The 22,937-nt window shown below is 47.1% G+C and overlaps 2 protein-coding genes across 4 annotated transcripts in view; one reads left to right on the forward strand and one right to left on the reverse strand.

Annotated features, from left to right (window-relative positions):
* LOC144152858 (sodium-coupled monocarboxylate transporter 2-like) overlaps window positions 1-2,053 on the reverse strand; it is a 43,885-nt gene extending 41,832 nt beyond the window's left edge. The window contains exon 1 of the mRNA XM_077684376.1: window positions 1,928-2,053. The gene's annotated coding sequence lies outside the window, so the exon portion shown is untranslated. The remainder of the gene's footprint in view (window positions 1-1,927) is intronic.
* Window positions 1-22,937, forward strand: part of LOC144152907 (zinc finger CCHC domain-containing protein 24-like) — a 349,875-nt gene that overhangs the window by 72,467 nt on the left and 254,471 nt on the right. Inside the window, exon 4 of one of the 3 annotated variants that reach the window (XM_077684480.1) lies at window positions 15,647-15,981. The exons of the other annotated variants lie outside the window; for them this stretch is intronic. Coding sequence (XP_077540606.1) covers window positions 15,647-15,748 — 102 coding nt within the window. The 3' untranslated portion in view covers window positions 15,749-15,981. Of the gene's footprint in view, window positions 1-15,646; window positions 15,982-22,937 lie in introns of those variants that run through there. 3 annotated transcript variants of the gene reach the window in all.

Consider the following 22,937-nt stretch of genomic DNA (forward strand, 5'->3'; position numbering starts at 1 on the left):
ATATATATATATATATATATATATATATATATATATATATATATATACATATATATATATATATCCACTTTCTGTCTTTCAAAATTCTTCCTCTATTTCAATGCCCTACCACATTCTCCCCTTTGCTTTCCGAGGCATTCTTGACTGCCAACCCTTATTTCTGTGTTATATATATATATACAGGGTGATCAAAGTTAAGTCGACAGGTTTTCTTAAAAATAGGTGCTTAGATTTACGCGAAGGCGACCTCTACAGCGAGGTTGTGCTCTCAGGGGGACACATAAATAGGAAATAATTATTGATTTCGGGGACTTAATTAACTAAAATTGATTAATTAACGTTTTAGTGGCTAAAGTAACCAGGCATGTTTGTATTGGAAAGTTACACGCAATCTTGTTTCTACGCAGTTTCAATTGACAGAATTTTTCTAGCGCATCCGTAGTCCATGATATCAAACGGCGAAGTTCAAATGCCGTTCGCATGATTACGCATGCAAGACTCTGCACCGGCGCAAAGATCCTCCCTTCTGTGACGTGCCTGCTGTGTACAGTGTTTTGTTCGACAAAGGGGTGGAGGCACAAGAAAAACTGATAACTGGCACCCATTCATTCTTGCCTGGCGTTATCGCAATCTGCAGTACTCGGAACCACTTTCGAAACACAGAAAAAAAGGGAGGAGCTATGCGCCAGTCTTGACTTCTAGCATGCGTAATCATGCGAATGGCAATTAATTTTGGCCATTGTATATCTTAGGCTACGGATGCGCTGGAAGACTTCTGTCAATTCAAACTGCGTGAAAACACGAGTGCGTCTAAATTTGCAATACAAACATGCGTGGTTAGTGCACCCACTAAAAAGATAATTAATCAATTTGAAATAATTAAGCCACATGCATCAATAATTGCCTGCTAATTATGGGTTCCCTTGGGCGCATAAACTCATTGTAGAGGTTGTCTTCGCGTAAATCAAAGCGCCTATTTTTTAGAAAACCTGTCAACTTAACTTTACACACCCTATATATATATATATATATATATATATATATATATATATATATATATATATATATATATATATATATATAAATATATATATATATATATATATATATATATATATATATATATATATATATATATATATATATATATATACAAGAGAAGAAAAACTTCGAACAAGGTAAAAGCACGATTGTGGCCTACGTTTCAGCAAAGAGAACTTGCTTTACTCAGCCCTGAGTAAAGCAAGTTCTCTTTGCTGAAACGTAGGCCACAATCGTGCTTTTACCTTGTTCGAAGTTTTTCTTCTCTTGTGTTCTCTACCATCTTCAAAGTTCTACTACTCCCTATATATATATATATATATATAGAAAATAGGGGTTGGCAGTCAAGAAAACCTCGGAAAGCAAAGGGGAGGTTGGGGTGGGTCATAGAAAGACATGAAGAATTTTTTGAGTAGAAAAGAAAGTGGTGAAAAAATGCCCGCCGGGTATTTTTTCACCACTTTCTTTTCTACTCAAAAAATTCTTCATGTCATTCTATGACCCACCCCAACCTCCCCTTTGCTTTCCGAGGTTTTCTTGACTGCCAACCCCTATTTTCTGTCTTATTTCACGGAGCCCCTCATTTCCCATTTTCTGATTCGCTATATATATATATATATATATATATATATATATATATATATATATATATATATATATATATATATATATATATATATATATATGTGTGTGTGTGTGTATATAAATTGCAGGTAATTCTGCCTGCCGAGGTGGTTCAGGCAACAGCCTCGTCAAAATATTACGGCACAGAACATTGCCAGAGGAATAAGGGGCTTTACTGAAGCAGTGAAAACGAAATATAAAGGGCACAGAAGATACAATCAACTTACGGCACGACGGGTCGGACGGCACGGACGGTACTTACGGCACGACGGGACGGACGGTTGACCGCTTGCTCCCGTGCGGGCTCCTTGAAGGTGGGTGGCGGTGGCTTGTCTCTTCTGGCTGACGGCACTCCCGGCCGGCGACTCCCCCCGCTAACAAGCCCCGCTGCGCTTATCTAGGGTGCACAAAACGTGCCACGCCCCCCTTCATCGCAGTCTTTCCGCTGTGCGTTTACCAGATGGCAGGAGAGGTGGCGCGCGGTAATTGGAATGCAGCGGTGCGACGGCTGAGAGGGGAGAATCCCTACAATATATATATATATATATATATATATATATATATATATATATATATATATATATTGTTATGACTCACTGGCGCCATGTTTGCGCGGGTCAGTCGCCCGCCGGTCGACCACCCCACCGCTTGTCGACGGAAACGAAAGGAGGCCGACACGACGCCGCGGCGGCCACTGATTGACAGCGGCTTTTGAGCGGCGTTGAGTGTTGTTGCCCCAAAAGGGATTAAGGAGCCGCCGGTCTTCCCCCGGCCTAAGCAACTGAACGCGTGCGCGCGTGAAAGCCCAGACGGCGACGACCGGACAATGGGACCCAGTGGCGGCGGCAGCACAGCGAAGAAGGCAGTGGCAATGGTCAAGCCATTAACCCTTCCCGGAGTGATTCCACGAACCTTGTTAATCTGTGCTGTTAGGCTCCCTGGGAACGCAGCGCGCGGCAGACACCAAAAGGATACGCGGCGCGCGCGCGTCTTCCGTTCTTCCCCTCTACTACAGGCTCCTGACGAGTGGCAAGGGTGTGTGTGTGTGCGTGTGCTGTGCATCTGCCGACATACCTGAAAGGCGTGTCCCTACCCGAGGGCGGTGCTTCACAGCGAGGAACGTACACATCACCATTGGTCCGCATTGTTTTGTATGGGGATCCCTAACCTAGGGAACTAGGGATCGGGGGTCAACAAAAAGGCCGTGCTGCGGCCCCCCAAGAGCTGTCTTCTGTCTTCATCTCGACAACTCACTGTAAAAATGTAAATAAACCCGTTGAGTTTGCTCTAAGCTCTCCCCTAGTCCTGGCTCGACGAAGCGAAGGCGACCGGCCCCGCTACCAGCAGACTGCGGTCGCTACAACTCGCAACAAGACGCAACAACTGGATGGCAAGCGGTTGGATCTGAGCCTGGAGGACGGAGAATGAACAACACGCCGAGATCATGGAGACTGACAGCTGTGAACTGGTGAGTGCTGGCTTTGGTTTTTTGGTTGCCAGGCTGATAAGATAGAGGTGCAATCTTTTCGCTGGTAGAGGCTACCACAGAAGCAGTTTTTTCCGGAACTTCTGGGTAGAGAGTGAGCCGCACCACACTAGTTCTCTGTCATGGATTGGAAGCGTTTGTTGAAGAATCAGCTGCTGATTCTGGGGGAGGAGCTAGGAGCAGAAGTAGATTCGGGGATGAAGAAAGACGCAATTGTTCACGCTATCGAGGGCTTGAATCTGAGCAGTGAAGATATTACACAAACGTGGAACGAGATTCAAAAGCAGCAGGAACAGGAGCGTGAGAACAGGCGTGAGCAACAGGAGTGCCAGCTAAAGCAAAGGGAACTGGAAGTAGAACGGCTGCACCTGGAGGTGGAAGTGAGGAAGATGGCTGAGGTTCAAGGAGTAGAGGTAGCAGGAAGACAAAATCTTTGTGATTTATCCAAGCTAATGCAACCCTTCAAAGTAGGGCAAGATGTGGGCCTCTTTCTCGTGAACTTCGAGAGAACCTGTGAAAAAGCGAAGCTTGACCGTAGCACATGGGCTCGAAACTTGCTAAGTTTGCTGCCATGTGAAGCAGCGGATGTGATCGCGCGGCTTCCGATGGAGGATGCGGACGATTATGACAAAGTGAAGGATAGCCTTTTAAAGAGGTTCCGACTTTCGTCAGATGCGTTCCGGCAGCGGTTTCGCAATCTTAGCAAGAAGCAGGGCAGCACGTATTCTGAGTTTGCCTACGAGTTGAAGGTCAACTTGGTAGAATGGCTGAAGGGAGCCAGCGCCTTTGGGAACTTCGAAAAGGCTCTTGAAGTAGTGGCTCTCGAACAGTTTTTTTCTAAGCTTTCAGAGCCAATGAAGCTCTGGATCCAAGATAGGGCCGGAGTAGTAACAGTGCAGGCAGCTGCCGACTTGGCTGATGAGTACGCGTCACGCCGGGGAGAAAGGGACGAGGTTCCTCCAGCAAAAGCGGGAGATAGAGGAAAACCTTGGACGGCGAAGCAGGGGGCTGGCGCAGGTATGACGGCACAGAAAAAGGCGGACTTCGCTGCAAGTAGTCAAGGATCACAAAACAAACAGGAGGGAAAGGCTTCGGAGACTTCTTCCAAAAAGAGTCCTTTTGACGCGCGGCAACCACCTACCTGCTACAAATGCAAGGAGGTCGGTCACATTGCCATAGGCTGTCGTAGGCCCAGGCCAGCCCTTTCGTACACTTGTGAGTCTGGTACTAGCGAGGAGCTACTTAGTCCTTACCTTTTTAACCTAACAGTGAACGGGAAGACATGCCGCGTCTTACGAGACAGTGGGGCAACCATTGATCTGGTGCACCCGGACTATGTGGCACAAGCAGATTACAACGGCAAGTGCGCATGGATTAAACCGGTTTTGCAAGAGGGAAGCATTTGTCTCCCGGTAGCTCGAGTAGTCATCACTGGGCCGTTCGGAGAAGTAGAGACGGGAGCGGCGGTGTCAGACAAGCTGCCCTCGCAGTACTCCTACTTGTTCTCGAATCAGACCGACCGTCTGCTTAGAGAGCAAGGGAAAAGTTTTCAGGAGGGAACAGTCCAAGCCTTGACTAGAGCTAAAGCACGCACGCCAGCAGCCGAACTAGAGCGGAAAGAACCGAGTTTCACAGGAAGTACAGCAACACCAGCTGGAGTCAGCACAGCGGAGTCTACTATCCCGTCGCCTACTGAGAAAAAGAGAGAGGGGTCAGAGGAGGAGACTCGCGCTGAGATAGCTGAAGGGGAATCGGAAGAGGAGCTGCTCGTGTTGCCTGTATCAAAATCACTAGACAATGTACGGGAGAAAGTGACAAGAGACGAGCTCATCGAGCAGCAGAAAAGCGATCCTAGCCTTAAGGAGGTTTGGAACACAGTCAGAGAAGGGGTGGCGAGGAAGAATGTCAGTTTTCCCGTCAAAAATGGCATCTTGCACCGCCACTACCGGGATGCAAAAGGTCGCACGTTTGACCAGATTGGAGTTCCGACTAAGTATCGGCATGACATTGTTGATCTCTGTCACGGAGTTGGTCGGTCGGGGCATTTAGGAACTCGGAAGACCAAAGATAGGCTCCTAACGGCGTTTTACTGGCCAGGATGCTTCAAAGAAGTTGAGAACCACGTAAGAGCGTGTGACACCTGTCAGAGAGTGGGAAAACCGCATGAGAAGAGAAAGGCACCATTTAAGCTTGTTCAGCTCATTTCGGAGCCGTCTCGCCGGCTGGTAATAGACGTTGTGGGACCACTCCCAGCGACAAAATCAGGCTACCGGTATTTGCTTACCGCTGTTTGTCCACCAGCCAAATTTCCAGAGGCGATCCCAATGAAGGAGCAGAGCTCGGTAGAAGTAGTCAACGCACTACTGTCTATTTTTTCTAGAGTGGCCTTACCTAAGGAGATACAGTGCTACCAGGGTTCAGTGTTCAGCACGTTCTGACTGCGGGATTCCTGGAGAAGTGCGGGATAAGGCTGATGAACCGAGTTCTGCAGGGGGCTGAAGAATACGCTGTTCCCTACTTAGTCGACCTTGCTATGTACTACAATACATGGGAAGACCACCTGTACCATCTTAGTGATGTCCTTAGACGTTTGACACACGCTGGACTGACAGCGAAGCCGGCTAACTGCCAGCTAGCTCGCGCCGAAGTGCGGTACCTAGGGCACGTGGTAGGGCAGGGCAGGAGGCGACCTGACGAGTTGAAAGTAGAGGCGGTTAGCGAATTCCCGCAACCAGAAATGGAGGGTGCTTTCCAAGGCCTCAAAACGGCTCTTGTTAGCTCGCCCGTACGGCATGCACCGAACTATGATCGTCCCTTTACTGTGCAATGCGATGCCCGCAACAGAGGCTTAGGAGTAGTACTCTGCCAGGAGGATGAGAACGGGAACGAGAACCCTGTGCTGTACGCCAGCAGGAAACTCTCGGTTCGCGAGGAGGCCTACAGTGCGTCAGAAAAAGAACGTACCTGCATTGTGTGGGCCACCCAAAAATTGGCCTGCTACCTCTATGGAACTTATTTTGTCTTCGTCACTGACTACTGCCCACTGACGTGGCTGTCGCAAATGTCGGGAAAGAATCCGCGACTACTACGCTGGAGCCTTGCGCTTCAGGAGCTTAACTTCACTGTGAAGTATAAGAAGGGTTCCGCCAACGCCAATGTTGACACATGAAGCAGAGCCTTTTAGCTTTTTCGCTTTTGCTTTCTTTTGTTTTCAGTTGAGGAACGTTTTTCTGTAGTGATTTTGAGTAGTGTTTTAAGTAATTCAGTCTAAGTTTTTAGCTGTGAGCAAGAGTATTAGCGTGGTTGCCATATGTAAAAAAAAAGCGTAGGTGCACTGTAGCACCTTTGAAAGAGCAGCCTGGTTGCCGAAAACTCATTGCCGGCGCTTGCTGGTTCGGGGAGGTTGGTCTTTGTGGTTTCAATGGTGCTGGAAGAATGCTGCTACTGTGATCTCTCCCGTCGAGCAGCTGATACTACACGACGTCCGAGATCTTCCCGTCGGCGGAGGAGCTGTTATGACTCACTGGCGCCATGTTTGAGCGGGTCAGTCGCCCGCCGGTCGACCACCCCACCGCTTGTCGACAGAAACGAAAGGAGGCCGACACGACGCTGCGGCGGCCACTGATTGACAGCGTCTTTTGAGCGGCGTTGAGTGTTGTTGTCCCTAAAGGGATTAAGGAGCCGCCGGTCTTCCCCCGGCCTAAGCAACTGAACGCGTGTGCGCGTGAAAGCCCAGACGGCGACGACCGGACAATGGGACCCAGTGGCGGCGGCAGCACAGCGAAGAAGGCAGTGGCAATGGTCAAGCCATTAACCCTTCCCGGAGTGATTCCACGAACCTTGTTAATCTGTGCTGTTAGGCTCCCTGGGAACGCAGCGCGCGGCAGACACCAAAAGGATACGCGGCGCCCACGCGTCTTCCGTTCTTCCCCTCTACTACAGGCTCCTGACGAGTGGCAAGGGTGTGTGTCTGTGCGTGTGCTGTGCACATGCCGACATACCTGAAAGGCGTGTCCCTACCCGAGGGCGGTGCTTCACAGCGGGGAACGTACACATCACCATTGGTCCGCATTGTTTTGTATGGGGATCCCTAACCTAGGGAACTAGGGATCGGGGTCAACAAAAAGGCCGTGCTGCGGCCCGCGAAGAGCTGTCTTCTGTCTTCATCTCGACAACTCACTGTAAAAATGTAAATAAACCCGTTGAGTTTGCTCTAAGCTCTCCCCTAGTCCTGGCTCGACGAAGCGAAGGCGACCGGCCCCGCTACCAGCAGACTGCGGTCGCTACAACTCGCAACAAGACACAACAATATATATATATATATATATATATATATATATATATATATATATATATATATATTTATCAAAAAGTAGAGTCCGACGCAAGTCTCAAAAAACAAAAACAAACATGTTTACTAACGTTTCGACTGGTGGTCCTATCTTCATCGGAGTAACATTTACAGTACATTGCAGAACGCTTTTATAGGTGCGTGTGGAGAGAGGAGGAAGTTGCGCTACAGTGCGCCCTCTTTGAAAGAAATCATACGTCATCATTCAGCAAAACAAGAAAAAACGCAAGACATACACATGAGAGGGAATGCACTGCCCTCCCTCTTTTTTGGGAGAAAAGGTGCGCTACAATGCGCCCTGTTTAAAAGTAGTTATTGGCAAGTGGTACAACAAAGAGAAAAGAAAAATGCAAAGGGGCGTCTAGGAAGGAGGTAAATTGGCGCCTCTCCTCATAGGAATTAACAGAAGAAGCGGGGGCGGGGAAGAGAAAGGAGTAAAGGCGGCAGAACGAGATAAGGAAGTGGGGAACGCGCGTCAGCACGTCATCGCTTTTCGTCTTAGGAATGTGTCAACAGAAGAAGCGGGGTGAAAGCGGCAGAACGAGATAAGGAACTGGGGAGCACGCGTCAGCGCGCCTTCGCTTTTCGTCTTAGGAATGTGTCACGTGAAGCCGGCGCTATGTGGCTAAGCCGGCGCTAAGAGGCTAATTGAGTGAACCTGGAGGGATAAAGCCGGCGCTGGTATGCCTAAAAAGATGATTGGTCAGGCAAGAAGCGAACGGAAGAAAGGCGAGTAATTATTGTGGCAAACATATCAACGCGCATACGCCTTCGTTCAGCCCAGAGGATGCGGTTTTGAACTTAAATATGAGATATGATTCGCGAACTTCGCGTGCGTGGTTGCTGTTGAAATTGGATTCAATTATTGTTGCCTTCAAATTATTAAATGAATGACCCGGGATTCCGACGTGACGGGACAAAGGAAGGTTAGGAAGAGACTTGGCGTGTGCCCTATGATTGTTGAACCTTAATCTAAAAGCGTTCGCCGTCTGGCCAATATATTGCAGGTGGCAGGTATTGCACTCGAGCAGGTAAACTACGTTGGCGCTGTCACAGTTAAAATTTCCCTTCAGTTTTACAGAGAAGTGCGAGGCGGTGCTAGAGGCGGTTTTTGTTTTCGTCATGTGGGGGCATACCTGACAACGAGGCTTGTTGCAGGGCCCACAACCGGTCACTGGTGAATGGCTGAGCCTCGAAGATGTCAGAATGTCGCGCAGGTTTTTGTTTCGCCTATAGACAACACGTGGTGGTTCGGAAAATATAGATGCTAGTCGAGGACTTTGATTTAATATGTTGTGACGCTTTCGAAGTATGCCAGAAACATTCGGCACAGATGCGGAGTGAGTGAGAACTAGGTTACTTGAAGGGCGTCGGTCGGCTGGCTTCCTGGAGTTAAGGAGTTCATTGCGGCTCAGCGCTCCTGCTCGGCGAATGGAATCGTCAATTAATTGGAGCGGGTACTTTTGTTTGAGCAGATCGTTTTTTAGTCCCTCACAGTCCCTCACAGTTTAGTCCCTCACGAGCGCCGGCTTTATCCCTCCAGGTTCACTCAATTAGCCTCTTAGCGCCGGCTTAGCCACATAGCGCCGGCTTCACGTGACACATTCCTAAGACGAAAAGCGAAGGCGCGCTGACGCGTGCTCCCCAGTTCCTTATCTCGTTCTGCCGCTTTCACCCCGCTTCTTCTGTTGACACATTCCTAAGACGAAAAGCGATGACGTGCTGACGCGCGTTCCCCACTTCCTTATCTCGTTCTGCCGCCTTTACTCCTTTCTCTTCCCCGCCCCCGCTTCTTCTGTTAATTCCTATGAGGAGAGGCGCCAATTTACCTCCTTCCTAGACGCCCATTTGCATTTTTCTTTTCTCTTTGTTGTACCACTTGCCAATAACTACTTTTAAACAGGGCGCATTGTAGCGCACCTTTTCTCCCAAAAAAGAGGGAGGGCAGTGCTTTCCCTCTCATGTGCATGTCTTGCGTTTTTTCTTGTTTTGCTGAATGATGACGTATGATTTCTTTCAAAGAGGGCGCACTGTAGCGCAACTTCCTCCTCTCTCCACACGCACCTATAAAAGCGTTCTGCAATGTACTGCAAATGTTACTCCGATGAAGACTGGACCACCAGTCGAAACGTTAGTAAACATGTTTGTTTTTGTTTTTTGAGACTTGCGTCGGACTCTACTTTTTGATATTTTTTCTGGACCATTGGAAACTTCTTTTGTTCGACCATATATATATATATATATATATATATATATATATATATATATAAGACAGAAATAAGGGCACCAGGTGGGATCCGAATCCACGACCTCCAGAATACCGGTCTGGTGCGATGACCACTACGCTACCGGCGGGGCTGTTTCCCCACCACTTTCTCGGGTATTTATGTTAAGGTATTTTTGTTTCCTGCACTTGGGGGTGGTAGCCAGCGCCACGCGGACTACTCGGGGTGAAGGGGAACTTCTTTTTAACCGCCGGGCCGTGACTCGAGTGTCTACGATATGTCGAGAGTGGTCGATCAGCGTTGAACCCTCTTAAGCTCCCTATGGCACCAAGACTGCTAGAACAGAGGCCCTCGCTATGCATGAAGCGAATCAGAATAGGAAATGAGGGGCTCGTTGAAAATAAGACAGAAATAAGGGTTGGCAGTCAAGAAAACCTCGGAAAGCAAAGGGGACGATATGGTGGGCCATTGAAACAGAGAAAGAATTTGGAAAGAAAGTGGAGAAGAAATGCCCGCCAGGTGGCATCGGAACCCACGACCTCCAGAATAATATATATATATATATATATATATATATATATATATATATATATATATATATATATATATATATATATATATATATATATATATATATATATATATATATATATATACAGTAATTCCTCGTTATAACGAAGTCAGCCGGACGGCGAGAAAATTTGTTAATAGCTGTATTTTGATATAAGCGACCACTCCAGAAACTAAACTAGTTCAGCTTTATTTGCGCGACAACTTCGAGGAATCAAAGTACAATGTATTCAGTGAAGCACAACTTCATTCAGGTGCAAGAAAGGCAGTGAGCTTTGGCTGTTTCATGTTCTTGTCGGGCGCGAGCAACCCCGCTCAAAATTTCACCGAAATTTGAACGCCTCGCAGACTGTAGGGTGAATGAGGAGAAGAAGGCAGTTGCCACTTTTATAGGGGGGGCGAAGGGGAGGGGGCGTCACGGGACGCTACGAGAGTTTCCCGCTGGAAAGCGCCGCAAATTCCACAGCTGGAATATGAGGTTGTTTGCTGAGCTCAAAAAACGATTACCCGCTTATTGTGGGTACACAGCACAGTCATGAAAACTGACTGGTTTTGCACTATGGGCTTTGCATGATTACTGTGCAATTTTTCCCCGAGGTGTACAGCCGTGAAGTTTGCAAAACGAGTTTTTGGGAGCCTCGCTCTCGACGACACTTCTAATTCTACGGTTCGAGTGTCGGTGTTCGCGCACCGTCGCGTCCACGCCATTGACCAATGTGTAGGAACAAAGTTCAATCATCCTAACACGAATGTCGACCGTTTGTCTTAAATCGGATGGCGCAAACCGAGTATGACCGGCTCGAGAATATTTCCCGGGAAACAGCAGCTTGTCAACTCGCCATATTCACTGCCTGACTGGCCGCTGGGTCGCCGCCGCCCGAGGACGCCTCCGCTCGCCACTTCGCTCTAAGCGGGTGAAGCTTTTCTTGCGCTTCGAGTAATGCGGCCTAAAATGCATGAGGTTGGGTTGGGACCAGAAGAAATTTCGAATAAAGCGATAGTTCGAGTAAGGCGATTTCGTTATAACGAGAGATTACTGTATATATATATATATATATATATATATATATATATATATATATATATATATATATATATATATATATATATATATATATATATATAATTTGGAAATGAGGGGCTCGTTAGGAAATACAGAAAGTAATGCCGGCAGTCTACAACGCCAAAGAAGTGGGTTCGGTCCCCACTCTGGGCGCGTGTTTTTCTTTCTTTCTTTCTCACGTAATTAATAAAAGAAAAAGAATAATGTAACGTCACTAACGGTAAAAAAATAGTCTAACCATTCCCCTATGTCTTCTTTGGCGCTATAGACTGCCGGCATTACTTTCTGTATATATATATATATATATATATATATATATATATATATATATATATATATATATATATATATATATATATATATATATATATATATATAGCGAGAAATAGAATAGGAAATGAGGGGCTCGCAGAAATAACACAGAAATAACGGTTGGCAGTCCAGAAAACCTCGGAAAGCAAAGGGGAGGTTATGGTAGGTCATTGAAACAGATAAAGAATTTGGAAAGAAAGAAAGAAAGCGGAGAAAAAATGCCCGCCAGGTGGGATCCGAACCCACGACCTTTAGAATACCGGTCTGGTGCGATAACCACTACGCTACCGGCGGGGCGATCCCCCCCCCCCCCGCCCCCCTTCGCTTTCTGGGGTATTTATGTCAATGTAATTTTTTCCTGTGCTTGGGGGTAGTAGCCAGCGCCACTCTGAGTTCTCGGGGTGAAGGGGACCTTCTTTTTAATCCCCGCACCGTGACTCGAGTGTCTACGACATGTCGAGAGTGGTCAACCAGCGTTGAACCCTCTTAAGCGAATCAGAAATGGGAAATGAGGGGCTCGGTGAAATAAGACAGAAAATAAGGGTTGACCGTCAAGAAAACCTCGGAAAGCAAAGGGGAGGTTGTGTTGGGTCATAGAAATAGATGAAGAATTTTTTGAGTCAGAAAGAAAGTGGTGAAAAAAATGCCCGCCGGGTGGGATCCGAACCCACGACCTCCAGAATACCGGTCTGGTGCGATAACCACTACGCTACCGGCGGGGCTGTTCCCCCACCACTTTCTCGGGTATTTGTGTTAAGGTATTTTTGTTTCCTGCACTTGGGGGTGGTAGCCAGCGCCACTCGGACTACTCGGGGTGAAGTGAAAGACACTGGCGAAAGTCTCGCTCTGAAAGCCATTCAAGCTAAACTAGAAATATTGGCTCACGTTGGTGATCCAAGCGGGCAAGTTGATGTCTATCCTGGAGGGATTTGTAGCTACTCGGCGAGCTGGAACTTGCGGCGGCAACGGCGGCGGCAGCGGCTTTTCTTTGTTGTCGTGCCCATTCGTGCTTCTATGCAGCCGACGCTCCTTCAATTCCCGCTCTTCTTCCTCCGAGCAAATAATACGCGCCAGTTCCATAGCGAGTTAAAACCTGGAAGGACTCGAGCTTTATTCCATCGGTCAAGCACGTCCGTTTCCTTCAATCGCGTCGCAGGCATCTTACGGACGCTGTAACACACTGACACAAACCCAAAACACTCGACCACGTAGGACAACTGACAGGTTGCAGTGACAGGTTGCAGCCGTGAGACGTCAATCTACGAGGACATTTAATTGTGCCTGGGGGTATTGGGTACTGAGTTCAGTATTCGTGAGTAATGCAGATTGAGTACTCATGAATACAGATTGAGTACTCATGAGTACAGACTGAGTACCCATGAATACAGATTGAGTACACATGAGTACAGATTGAGTACTCATGATTACAGATTGAGTACACTCTTAGTCGCGTCCCGGATGGCGTCCTATATATATGTGGTGGGCAGTCTCAATAGCGTCATATAAGAGGCCCTGACAGACTTCTTTTCCGTGAGAAACCTCGGGTGGTTGCAGCATGCTTATATACTGCGCCAACGGCCCGTGTCATGGCTATAAACTAGCAGACAGCCTGACGCCAAGAAATAAATAAAGAGGGGCAATCGGGGAGTACCGAGGGATATGTGTGGCTTGCGGCGCTTGCGAGCTTCCTTTGCGGTGGCCGGCGCCGCGTGCCCGACGACGCTGCGAATGCCGAAAAACATTCAAAAAAATCTTGCGCGCACATGCGCAGTAGGAGTAGAAAAAAGTTCGCGCGCGGCGAGTTGTGGTCCGGTGATTTGTCTCGCGCGCACGTTGTTGCGTACGGATGGGCCGCCCCGAGCCGAGCTATGTCGCCTTCGGCATACTTGTGGTAGCGTGTTGTAAAGCGAGCGGCCAGCCGCTGTTGCAGCCGTGAAGAAGTCCAGAAGCCGTAGGCTAACGTAACTGTTTATTTCATAGCGAGAGGTGAGCCGCAGCCAAAAAACAATGCCCCGACGGGCGAGTGACAGCAATGATTCGCTGCTCAAACAGGAATGGGTTATAGCGTTTGCGGGGCCTCTATTTATACCCAAAAGCGGTAACGGTCAAAACGCCAACAAGCGGCAACACGTCACGAACGTCAGACACACACAACGCTCTTTCCAGAGTTCGTGAGCCGTCGGTAGCATCGGCGCACATTGAGTCCGGGAGAGGAGAGAGAGGAGGACTCCGCTGCTATCGCGGGGCATCTGTGTTCTTGAAGAGCGTTGAGACGAGCCTCGCCGGCAGCCGCCGAAGTTTTGGAACGCGCCGAAAGCGAAGCGTCCGCCCCGTGCTTGTCGAGGCATGAAAACATGAATCACTGATAAGAGGGGGCCTGTTTCAAAGGCGCACGTAGTGGCTTCGCCGCACAGCCGAGGAGTGATGCGGGAAAGTACGGCGGCGGACCGATTCGTAACAACGTATTGAGTATGGAAGAATTTCGGCGCGAAGCAAGTCGGGGTCCCGCGCTTTGACTCTTGATCTGTGTAGTTCATACTCAGTTCCGAGCGTTCACACTTTTCTTGACCACGTTCGCTTCCACTGACATCAAATGTGTCCTTCGAGGTCGCTGTAACAGTGGAAACAACTGCGAATGCGATGGGTTTACTAGGGCCACGGGGAACGCAAGCCAAGAAGCGGCGCCATGTCAAGCCGGCTGGTGTGTCTATTGCGGGCATAGCCCAGTTGAACACGAAAGGATAGGTGAGTTTCTGGATTTCTTGTTTTTCGGGGGGTGGGGGATCGCAGACTGTAAGAATTTGTGTTTGGAGACAATATAGTAAGGGCCACAAAATTATGCCTTTTGCGTCGTCGTAAGAAGCCCGCGCCAAAACTGTTCTCATACACCCGGGGTCGTACGGTAAATTTGACGTGCTTTATAGAGAGGATTCGGTTTCCCAGTGCGGCGGCTGTCTCGCGATCGCGGCGAAAAAGGAAAATGCTTGCACATGTGTGCCGAAGTGTCATAAAGAAATTGCATTTTTACACGCGTTTCATTGTCCGGATCAAGGCACATAAAACCCAGTTTGAATTCTGTATTTTGCAATATTCCATGGCCACTGCTTGTCATTTTCGGTAGGCGTAGCAAAAAGTTAGGTAACATTTTCTCTTAACTAGGTTTTTCCGTCGTCATTTCGGCTAGGGACTTTTCTGGCACGTTGAGTAGTCGAGATTGTGTGGGGATTTGTAAACTTCATTACGGTGCGTTTAAGTGGTAAAGTTTTCACATGAAGCAACATTAACAAGTAACACCAGCCTCCATCTTGTTGTGTTCGGCATGGCTGTCGTCTGTCTGGAGTGTAAACTCGCGCTTTGCAGAAACAGGATAGCATTGGCAGCGCCAACGCGGCGCGTCGCCGGCGTGGAGGTCGCTCGAAGTGGTGGCTTCTAATTTCTTACAGATGCGCTGGCTGTTGCTTGGTGCGCGCAGTTTACCTATGGGTTAGCAAAAGGTATTGCTGGCAATTTTGTTCGATTTTTGATAAAATTCTTTGCGCCATACTATTGGTGGAAATTGTTTCATAAAACATCTTGGGCACATTACCCTCCGCATGTAACAGCGAACAGAGTTTTTTTTTACGACGTCCAATTGACGTGTCGGCGTCAAATAAAATTATGTCAACATTTTCTGGCACGCCTTTGCACTGAAAGAGGGCTCGGCCTTTCTATGTATAAGAAGAAAACGTCCCTTTGGAGAGCGTTTGAATCTACAAGCAGTAAGAAAGAAATACTTGCCTAAACTACAGTCTTGCCTGAGTTATGATATTTTCCCATATCTGCTAAGGCGTTGGTGATACTTCTGGTGCGCCCCTTCAGGCTATACTGTTATAGCGCCAATAAATAACGCTACCATTTTGTACCTGGTCACTTTTTCTCCTGCCGTTTCTGTTCATCACGTTTTTGAAATGTTTACGACGCTGTTTCCATTCCAGTGCGACGAAATTCCAGAAGCACCAGCTCCCGGGACAAAGATTGCTTGGGGCGATTCTACAAAGGCCGTCTACGTCATCGGAAGTGGTGTACCTGGACCATAATTGAAGCCCGGAGGAAGTACGTTTTCTTTGTTTGGTAATATATTACATTAAGGACATGAGATACCCGTCAGCTTTAGGCCAAACGTTGGGCGTTACACAGTCAGTAGCCGTCAAAAAAGATGAGTTTTCTACTTGTTTAGTAATCAGCAAGCTGCTGAAAATTCTATAAATGAAAACAATAATTTTATCTTGACAGGTCCTTATTTGCTCTTCCACAAAAAATATTTTCATTTTTGAGCTCCATAAGGGCAATCTGCTAATATTTGTATTTGTTATTTCAGTATGAGTCTTTTGTGTTCACATTTGTATTTTTGATATCAAATAAAAAGAAAACATCGTTCCTTTGACATGGTGTCATTTATGTAATTTTCATCTCACACGTGTGCATGCTCATAAATTCGAGAATGACAAAATACTTAACATTTACATACCCAACTCAGTTCTCTGTTCGTGTCCTAAGCTTGTATGAATAGAATAGCACTTCAAGATCCGGATAGGTTTAATGTATACAGATACTTGCTTTACAGCTTGGCTTGCAATATGGCATTATGAATATAGGGGCTTTTATTTGATGGTATATGCACGGAGGCCTGATAAATCAGGTGGGAAAACACTGAGATTATTAAGGTAAAACGTTATTGTAGGGAAACTGAGGTCATGAAAACGTTCCAGAAGTGCACAAATTTCAAATGTGTTAGTGCAATTGCAGCCATTGTAACCCATTTATTCGTGGCATTGTTTTATACGGTCTAAACTTCTGATGCACATGGGTGCGTTAATGCCCAAGTGCTATGCCATAGGTTTTGGTGAACCGCTTTCAAAACGTTGAAAATTCTGAACCACGACCTTGCGCTTAAAAAAAAAAAGTGCAGAAATTCAGAGAATTGTCTACTAATGCGAAGCAATCTTATGCCGCTTCTCTTGAGTGTGAGTCTTCTAGAACCATTTTTTTTTAGTTTTTTCAAATTCTGTCCGTCCAATTATCTCCATGTACTATATTATAACGATCACATCTGTTACTTGTGCCAAATCTGCGTTTTTTTTGTAAATGAGGGAAGTTACATTGCTCACCATTATCTGTATTTCTATATTTTTCTTGTTTTTTAGTTTTTCAAAATTCTGTTCGACCACTTATCTCCATCTACGCTATTATAACGATTACAAGTGGAACTTCCGCAAAATCTGCATTATTGTGGAAATGTGTTCTAGGGTTCGCCATTTCTGCCATTTTTTTATATTTTTCTAATTTCTAGTTTCTCAAAATGTCATTTACCAATGATCTCCATTTACGCTATTATAACGATTAAAGGTGGAACTTCCGCGAAACCTGCATTTTTCTGGAAATGCAGGGCGTTACAAGTTACACGGCCGAGCGCTTATCCGGTCTGCGCGAAAAAAAAGCTATGATATTCTTTGTGTGCTCGCGATCCATAAAAAAAAAAAAAAAAAAAACGCAGTGTCTAGAAGGCCGTCCGACGGCTCTTTACCTAAGCGTTGGAGCGCCGTCAACGCAGCAATTCTGCAGGCGTTGCGACTCAATGCTATGTAGAGTGAGTGATTTATTATTGGTTCATTACATTACCAGATGAGTAATTTACTACCGCCCCCTATTACAAAAACAAAGGTGAAGGCTTGTAACCGCACCATCAGAAGAGCTATGACGAGCAGAAAAAGTTCGGTACACCATTTCATGCTTGGTATACTTGCCACTCGTGACGATACAGCTCTTATTTTCAGCACGACAATGCGCCTTACGTGTTAGGTATTTGCAAGCATTGTCATAGGGGGCACTTTCCGCCATGTCCAAGAATACTTTTGGTAACAAGGCAGAAGAACTGTTATCAATTCTGTTTGCATCGATGGAATAAATCCCCGCACGGCGCATTATACGGTTGGCAAGGGCACCCAACATGCCAAAAGGTTTCCGCTCGTACCAATGTACTTAAATACCCGCAAACCGTAGTATTATGCCTCTTTAGTACAGCGATTCAAAAACGGCGGGCTAAAGGAAGCCACCCGCCGCCGAATGTGTTATTTTAGACTCCTGCGTGACGCGCTACAGCATGCAGCATACTTATAAGCCCATGTTTGCACTCCCCAGAAGCCCGTGGGTCGCGGCGCAGTGGTTGATATCGGCCTCTTGATGTGTTGTAGTAAACCCAGATTCGATTCTCCGTAGGGTTGTGTGTATGTGCTTATGTGTACTTTGTGTGTCTTGCATGATGCGAGCGAAGAAAAAACGACTAAAATCAACTCTGGACGAGTGCATGGATGTTTTTTTTTTCCTTTTTTTTTTGGTGAAAAGCAACAAGCCCGCTTATTTGAGGGGCCGTATGATTTAGAGGCCGCTTCGTAAGAGGGAATAGATTAGCATAACGGGCCGCGTAGAAGAATTACGGCCAGCGGCCTGCCGAACACACGGCCCGGGGTTTAGGCAGCCCTCTGGTTAGGCGGCCCTCAAGAGGGTGGTGGTGGTGGTGGTGAAAAACATTTATTAGGACTATGTACAAGTGAGAGATAGGGGCGGCCTTAAGGGCCGACCCTGTACAAACTCTAGGAGGAGTCCCTGGTCCGGTACCCCTGTGGCTTCCGCGGCGGTGCGCGCCCTGGCCACGAGGGCTATTTGGCCCTCCAAGGTCGAGCAGCCGAGCAGGGCAGCCTCTCAGCTCTCACGGGTAGGGGGGGGGGGGGGGAGGGGACGTGATTGGGGGGACCGGCGGGTTGGATGGGCATGCCCACATCATGTGGAAAGTATCCGTAAACGGATGATCACAGTGTGGGCATTCCCCGGAGAAGGCCGGATTGTTAAGTATCGCCGGGCACAATACCGTGTTAGTGTATAGCCGTCACTTAAACGCCGGGCCGCGTGTTCGGTGGGCCGCGTGTTTGGCGGGCCGCTTGCCCTCGAGGCCACCTGAACCGCCGCTTTATAAGCGGCTTTAAATTGACGCGGCGGTCCGCCTGCATGCGGGTCGTATAACCAGAAATTGACTAAGAGTGTACTCATCAGTACAGATTGAGTACTAATACTCGTGATGAGAAATGAGTTTGAGTACAAGTGATCACGATTACAAATGAGTATGTGATGAGCCAGTAGGAGTAATTTTGAGAACAGACGAGCTTTTTGAGTCTGAGTTTGATTGAGTACAGCGTTAATGAAAAAAAAAATGTCATTTAGTTTGAGTCAGTTCTTTCTATTTCGCCGACCTATGGGGGGAATCGAAGTGATGAACAACACAGAGGTTGCGTTTACAAGACTTATGAGAACCTAAAACAGTTTAAACTTAGATACTACACACGGCTTTTAAAATCAACACGTGCCAAACCTAAAAGCAGAGATAAAATAATAAAATCATAAAATCAGAGCCAAAAGGCATAAAACCACTAAAAATAGAATAATAACAGGGGTGGGAGATTGGAAGTGGTTACCAACACTGAGGGTGCGTTTCCAACTTTTAACAGAAGCCTAAAAATGCCGGAAATAATCAAACTTGTTTTAAACATGACCTCCTAAAGAAGTGTGTGAAGTTGGGTTTGTTGGTGATGCATTCTTTAAGGTAAGCGCGAGGCAGACACAGTCCTCGTCCCATCTCTTGTCTCACCCTGTGTCTGCCTCGCGCTTAGCCTACAAGACTCCTAAGAAAGTCAACTCTGTGGGTAGGAGGGTTACGGGAGCCCAATCTTCCTGTTAAAAATAAATCGGTGGGAGGGGGAGGGGATCTAAATATGCATTAAAAAATCTGCGGCTGCGCTCCAAAGCTTGAACATACCGAATTCCTACCACGAGCTAAAGATCAAACAGGGACAAATTATTGAAGTCTACAGAATTAGAGACTGTGTGGATGATTGCGTCAGCATGCCCTCGGTAACCCTCCTACCCTAAGAGTTAACCGTCTTTGGAGGTCATGTTTAAAAGAACTTCGAGTATTTTCGGCATTTTTAATGATTTTATTTTATGTTTGCTTTTAGATTTGACGAGTGTTGATTTTAAAGCCGGTTGTAGTATCTAAGTTTGATCTGTTTTAGGTTCTCATAAGTCTTGGAAACGCAACGTCTTTGTGGTTCATCATTTCGATTCTCCCATTCGTGTTATCATTTTGTTCTTAGTGGTTTTATGCTCTTTTGGCTCTGATTTTATTCTTTAATCTTTGATTTTAAGTGCAACACGTGTTGATTTTGGAAGACGTGTACACTGTCTTCGTTGGATCTGTTATTTGGTGCGTACTGTTTGGTCGCCTCGTGTTACCGGATTGTTTTGTTTGTTGTACTTGACATGTGATTCTTGTTACGCCGAATTTGGTGGCTCCGGCTGTTGATGGAATTGGGGGTGATACCGGGGGGAGGGGGGGTATATATGTGTGTTGTTATTTCATGCAAAATAAAGTTGGAAGTTGCGCTCGTCTTGTTCTCTTTATCTTCGTCCTCGTCTTTTGAGCAAACTGATCCCTTCGTACGTCATGGACCAAGTCGCCAGCATTCAAGTCCTACTACGCCACATTTTTACTTCCGGTACGACTCCGGGTTACTACCGGTGGGGCCACGGCAGGAGGAACGTGGCTTCTTTCTGCCGCGCGGTGCGGGTTGCTCCTTGTGTGGAAGGTTCGAGACGGTGGTGCACGTGTTCCTAGAATGCAACACCGTGCGTTATTTCTACGACAAGGTGCACTGTTTTCTGGGCGTCCACTGGGACATTGAATGGTCGCGTCTCAGCTACCTAGATGTCCCGGCAGAGTACTTGATGCTTTGCGAATGCGTGCTAACATTGGGCCCACACTCACCGTGGTAAGCGTGAGTGGATGCGGTGGAGTGTAGGGGACTGTTTGTGCGCTCGGGGCACTCGACTCGGACACTGAACTGTGCAAGACCCTTGTGCGCTGCTGCCGTGCGACGGTAGCCTTCAAAACAACGGAAGCAGAACGATTTAAGGGGCTATGAAGACATTAACCGGCCAGGTTGCAACGAATGCTAACCTCCTCTGCTGTTTCCCCCGGTAAAACTGCTCTCCATGTTGTCTGAGTATGAATGCCCTTAACCAGGCAAACACGCCGATCCGGAATGTGTCACGAACATTGTAACAGAATGTATTGGAATGTATAGCCATGTGGCCTTTCACTGTACACTGAATATTTATTATGCAAAGAAACCTGTTTTGGGTTATAAACAACAACAACAACAAAAAAAAACACCGGTAGCATAGTGGTTATCGCACCAGATCAGTTTTCTGCAGGTCGTGGGTTCGGATCCCACCCGGCAGGCATGTTTTTCTCTTCTTCGTTTCTATCCTTTAAACATTTCAAAAACTATATCTTTTTTAGGAGAAGAAATGACCCATCACATTTTGGCGTTTGCCTTCATTGGCGTGCTTGGCTGCCTGCCCTTATTTCTGTCTTCCGTCAACGAGCCCCTCATTTCCTCTCTCTCTCTCTCTCTCTCTCTCTCTCTCTCTCTATATATATATATATATATATATATATATATATATATATATATATATCTGCATACATACATACGCAGTGGACTGTCGATAAACAGAACTTTTCAAGGTACCGAAAAAAATTTGTTCCATTTAACAGGAGTTCCGTTTACTGGGAGATGGGAAAAAGTGCAAATTTATCTGCGTACACACTCTGAATTCCATTTCATGGAATTCTAACCACTCGAAGGTGAATGTAGTTGATAGTTTTTTCGAAAGCAAGAAGTGCCCATCATTCACAAAGTTTATTTGGCAACAATTAGTCACTGTGCACTAAAACTAACAATTTTTTGAGTCTCCGCAGCGGCGCGTCTTCAGGTTGCAAGGACTCACCTTCACTTGAGGCAAATACTGCAAAGTCGGATGTCCGATTACTTGAAAAAAAAAAAAAAACTCTGCTTGCCTGAAGCAATTCGCTATAGCGTTAGCAGTCAGAAGTGTTACCAGTCAGCAGCAGTCGGACACCTTGCTTCATCGTGAGCAAGGTGTCCGTCTTCGTGTAAGAGCCGCTTTCGAAGTCAAGAATGATGTCCATGTTCTTTTCTAACGTAAGCGCATGGTATGCACGCTTCTGTGCCGCCATTGAAACAACGGAAGCTAGAGGCCTCAACTTCGCGAGTGCTTATGAGCCATCGAATTGAGAAGACGGCAACGCGGAAATGAAGCACGAATAGCACCAAGATGGCAGGAACGAGGCGGCAGGGTCTTAGCTCTGTTACCTCGGTGACTTGAATTGAGACCGGACGAGCAGAACAAGAACTGCGATCTTGCATTCGTCGCGCTAACACGGCTGACTGCGAACAAGACAAGACTTATGAGGCCAACCTGGCTAAAAAATTACGCCCATCTCCCCTCCCGGGAACCCTGGTGTGATGCGACGCTGAAGGGGGTTCCGTTGTGCGTTTCCGTTGGGTCGATTACTCGAATTTGCGTGAGCAATCATCGGGTAATACGAGAGAGAGAGAGAGAGAGAGAGAGAGATAGATAGAGAGAGAGAGAGAGAGAGAGAGAGAGAGAGAGAGAGAGAGAGAGAGAGAGAGAGAGAGAGAGAGAGAGAGACAGACAGAGAGAGAGCAAGCGTAGCGCGGACGACCGTCGACTGAGAGACCGGCCGGAGCGCGGCACTCCGCTTGTATGCGCAGCGCGCCCGAAGGAGAGGAAACCGCGGAGAGAGAGGGCGCTGCACATGCGCACAGCGCGCTTGCGCCGCCCACCGGCGGAGTGAGAGAGCGCGCCGCACTGCGCGCACCACAGATGTTGGGGGAGAGGGCGCGCTATCACGGCGAGAGGAGAGAGGGTGAGCGGAAGAGAGACGCAGCTGTGCGGACGCGGACAACGACGACGCAGGAAGGACAGGGCCGCCGGCAAGAGATGCTCCTCTCAGCGTCGCATCTAAAAAGTGAAAAACGAAACAGCCGGACTCGGAAAAATTTGATGCTCATGGCATTTGGTCTGACCAGAAGTTCCACTTTCGGTTCCGTTTACACGGTGACGCGGAAATTTTAGTTCCGATTATAGAATTTTACGTTATTTGAATACAAAAACAACCAACTTTCAGTCTACTGTTCCGTTTAACTGGAAATTCCGTTAAAGCGATTTCCGTTCATCAAGATTTTAAAGTACACACACACACACACACACACACACACACACACACACACACACACACACACACACACACACACACACACACACACACACACACACACACACACA

This window comes from Haemaphysalis longicornis, unplaced genomic scaffold (assembly GCF_048455015.1).
Source record: "Haemaphysalis longicornis isolate Haplotype H1 unplaced genomic scaffold, Haemaphysalis longicornis Haplotype H1 scaffold_1, whole genome shotgun sequence".
NCBI lineage: Eukaryota > Metazoa > Arthropoda > Arachnida > Ixodida > Ixodidae > Haemaphysalis > Haemaphysalis longicornis.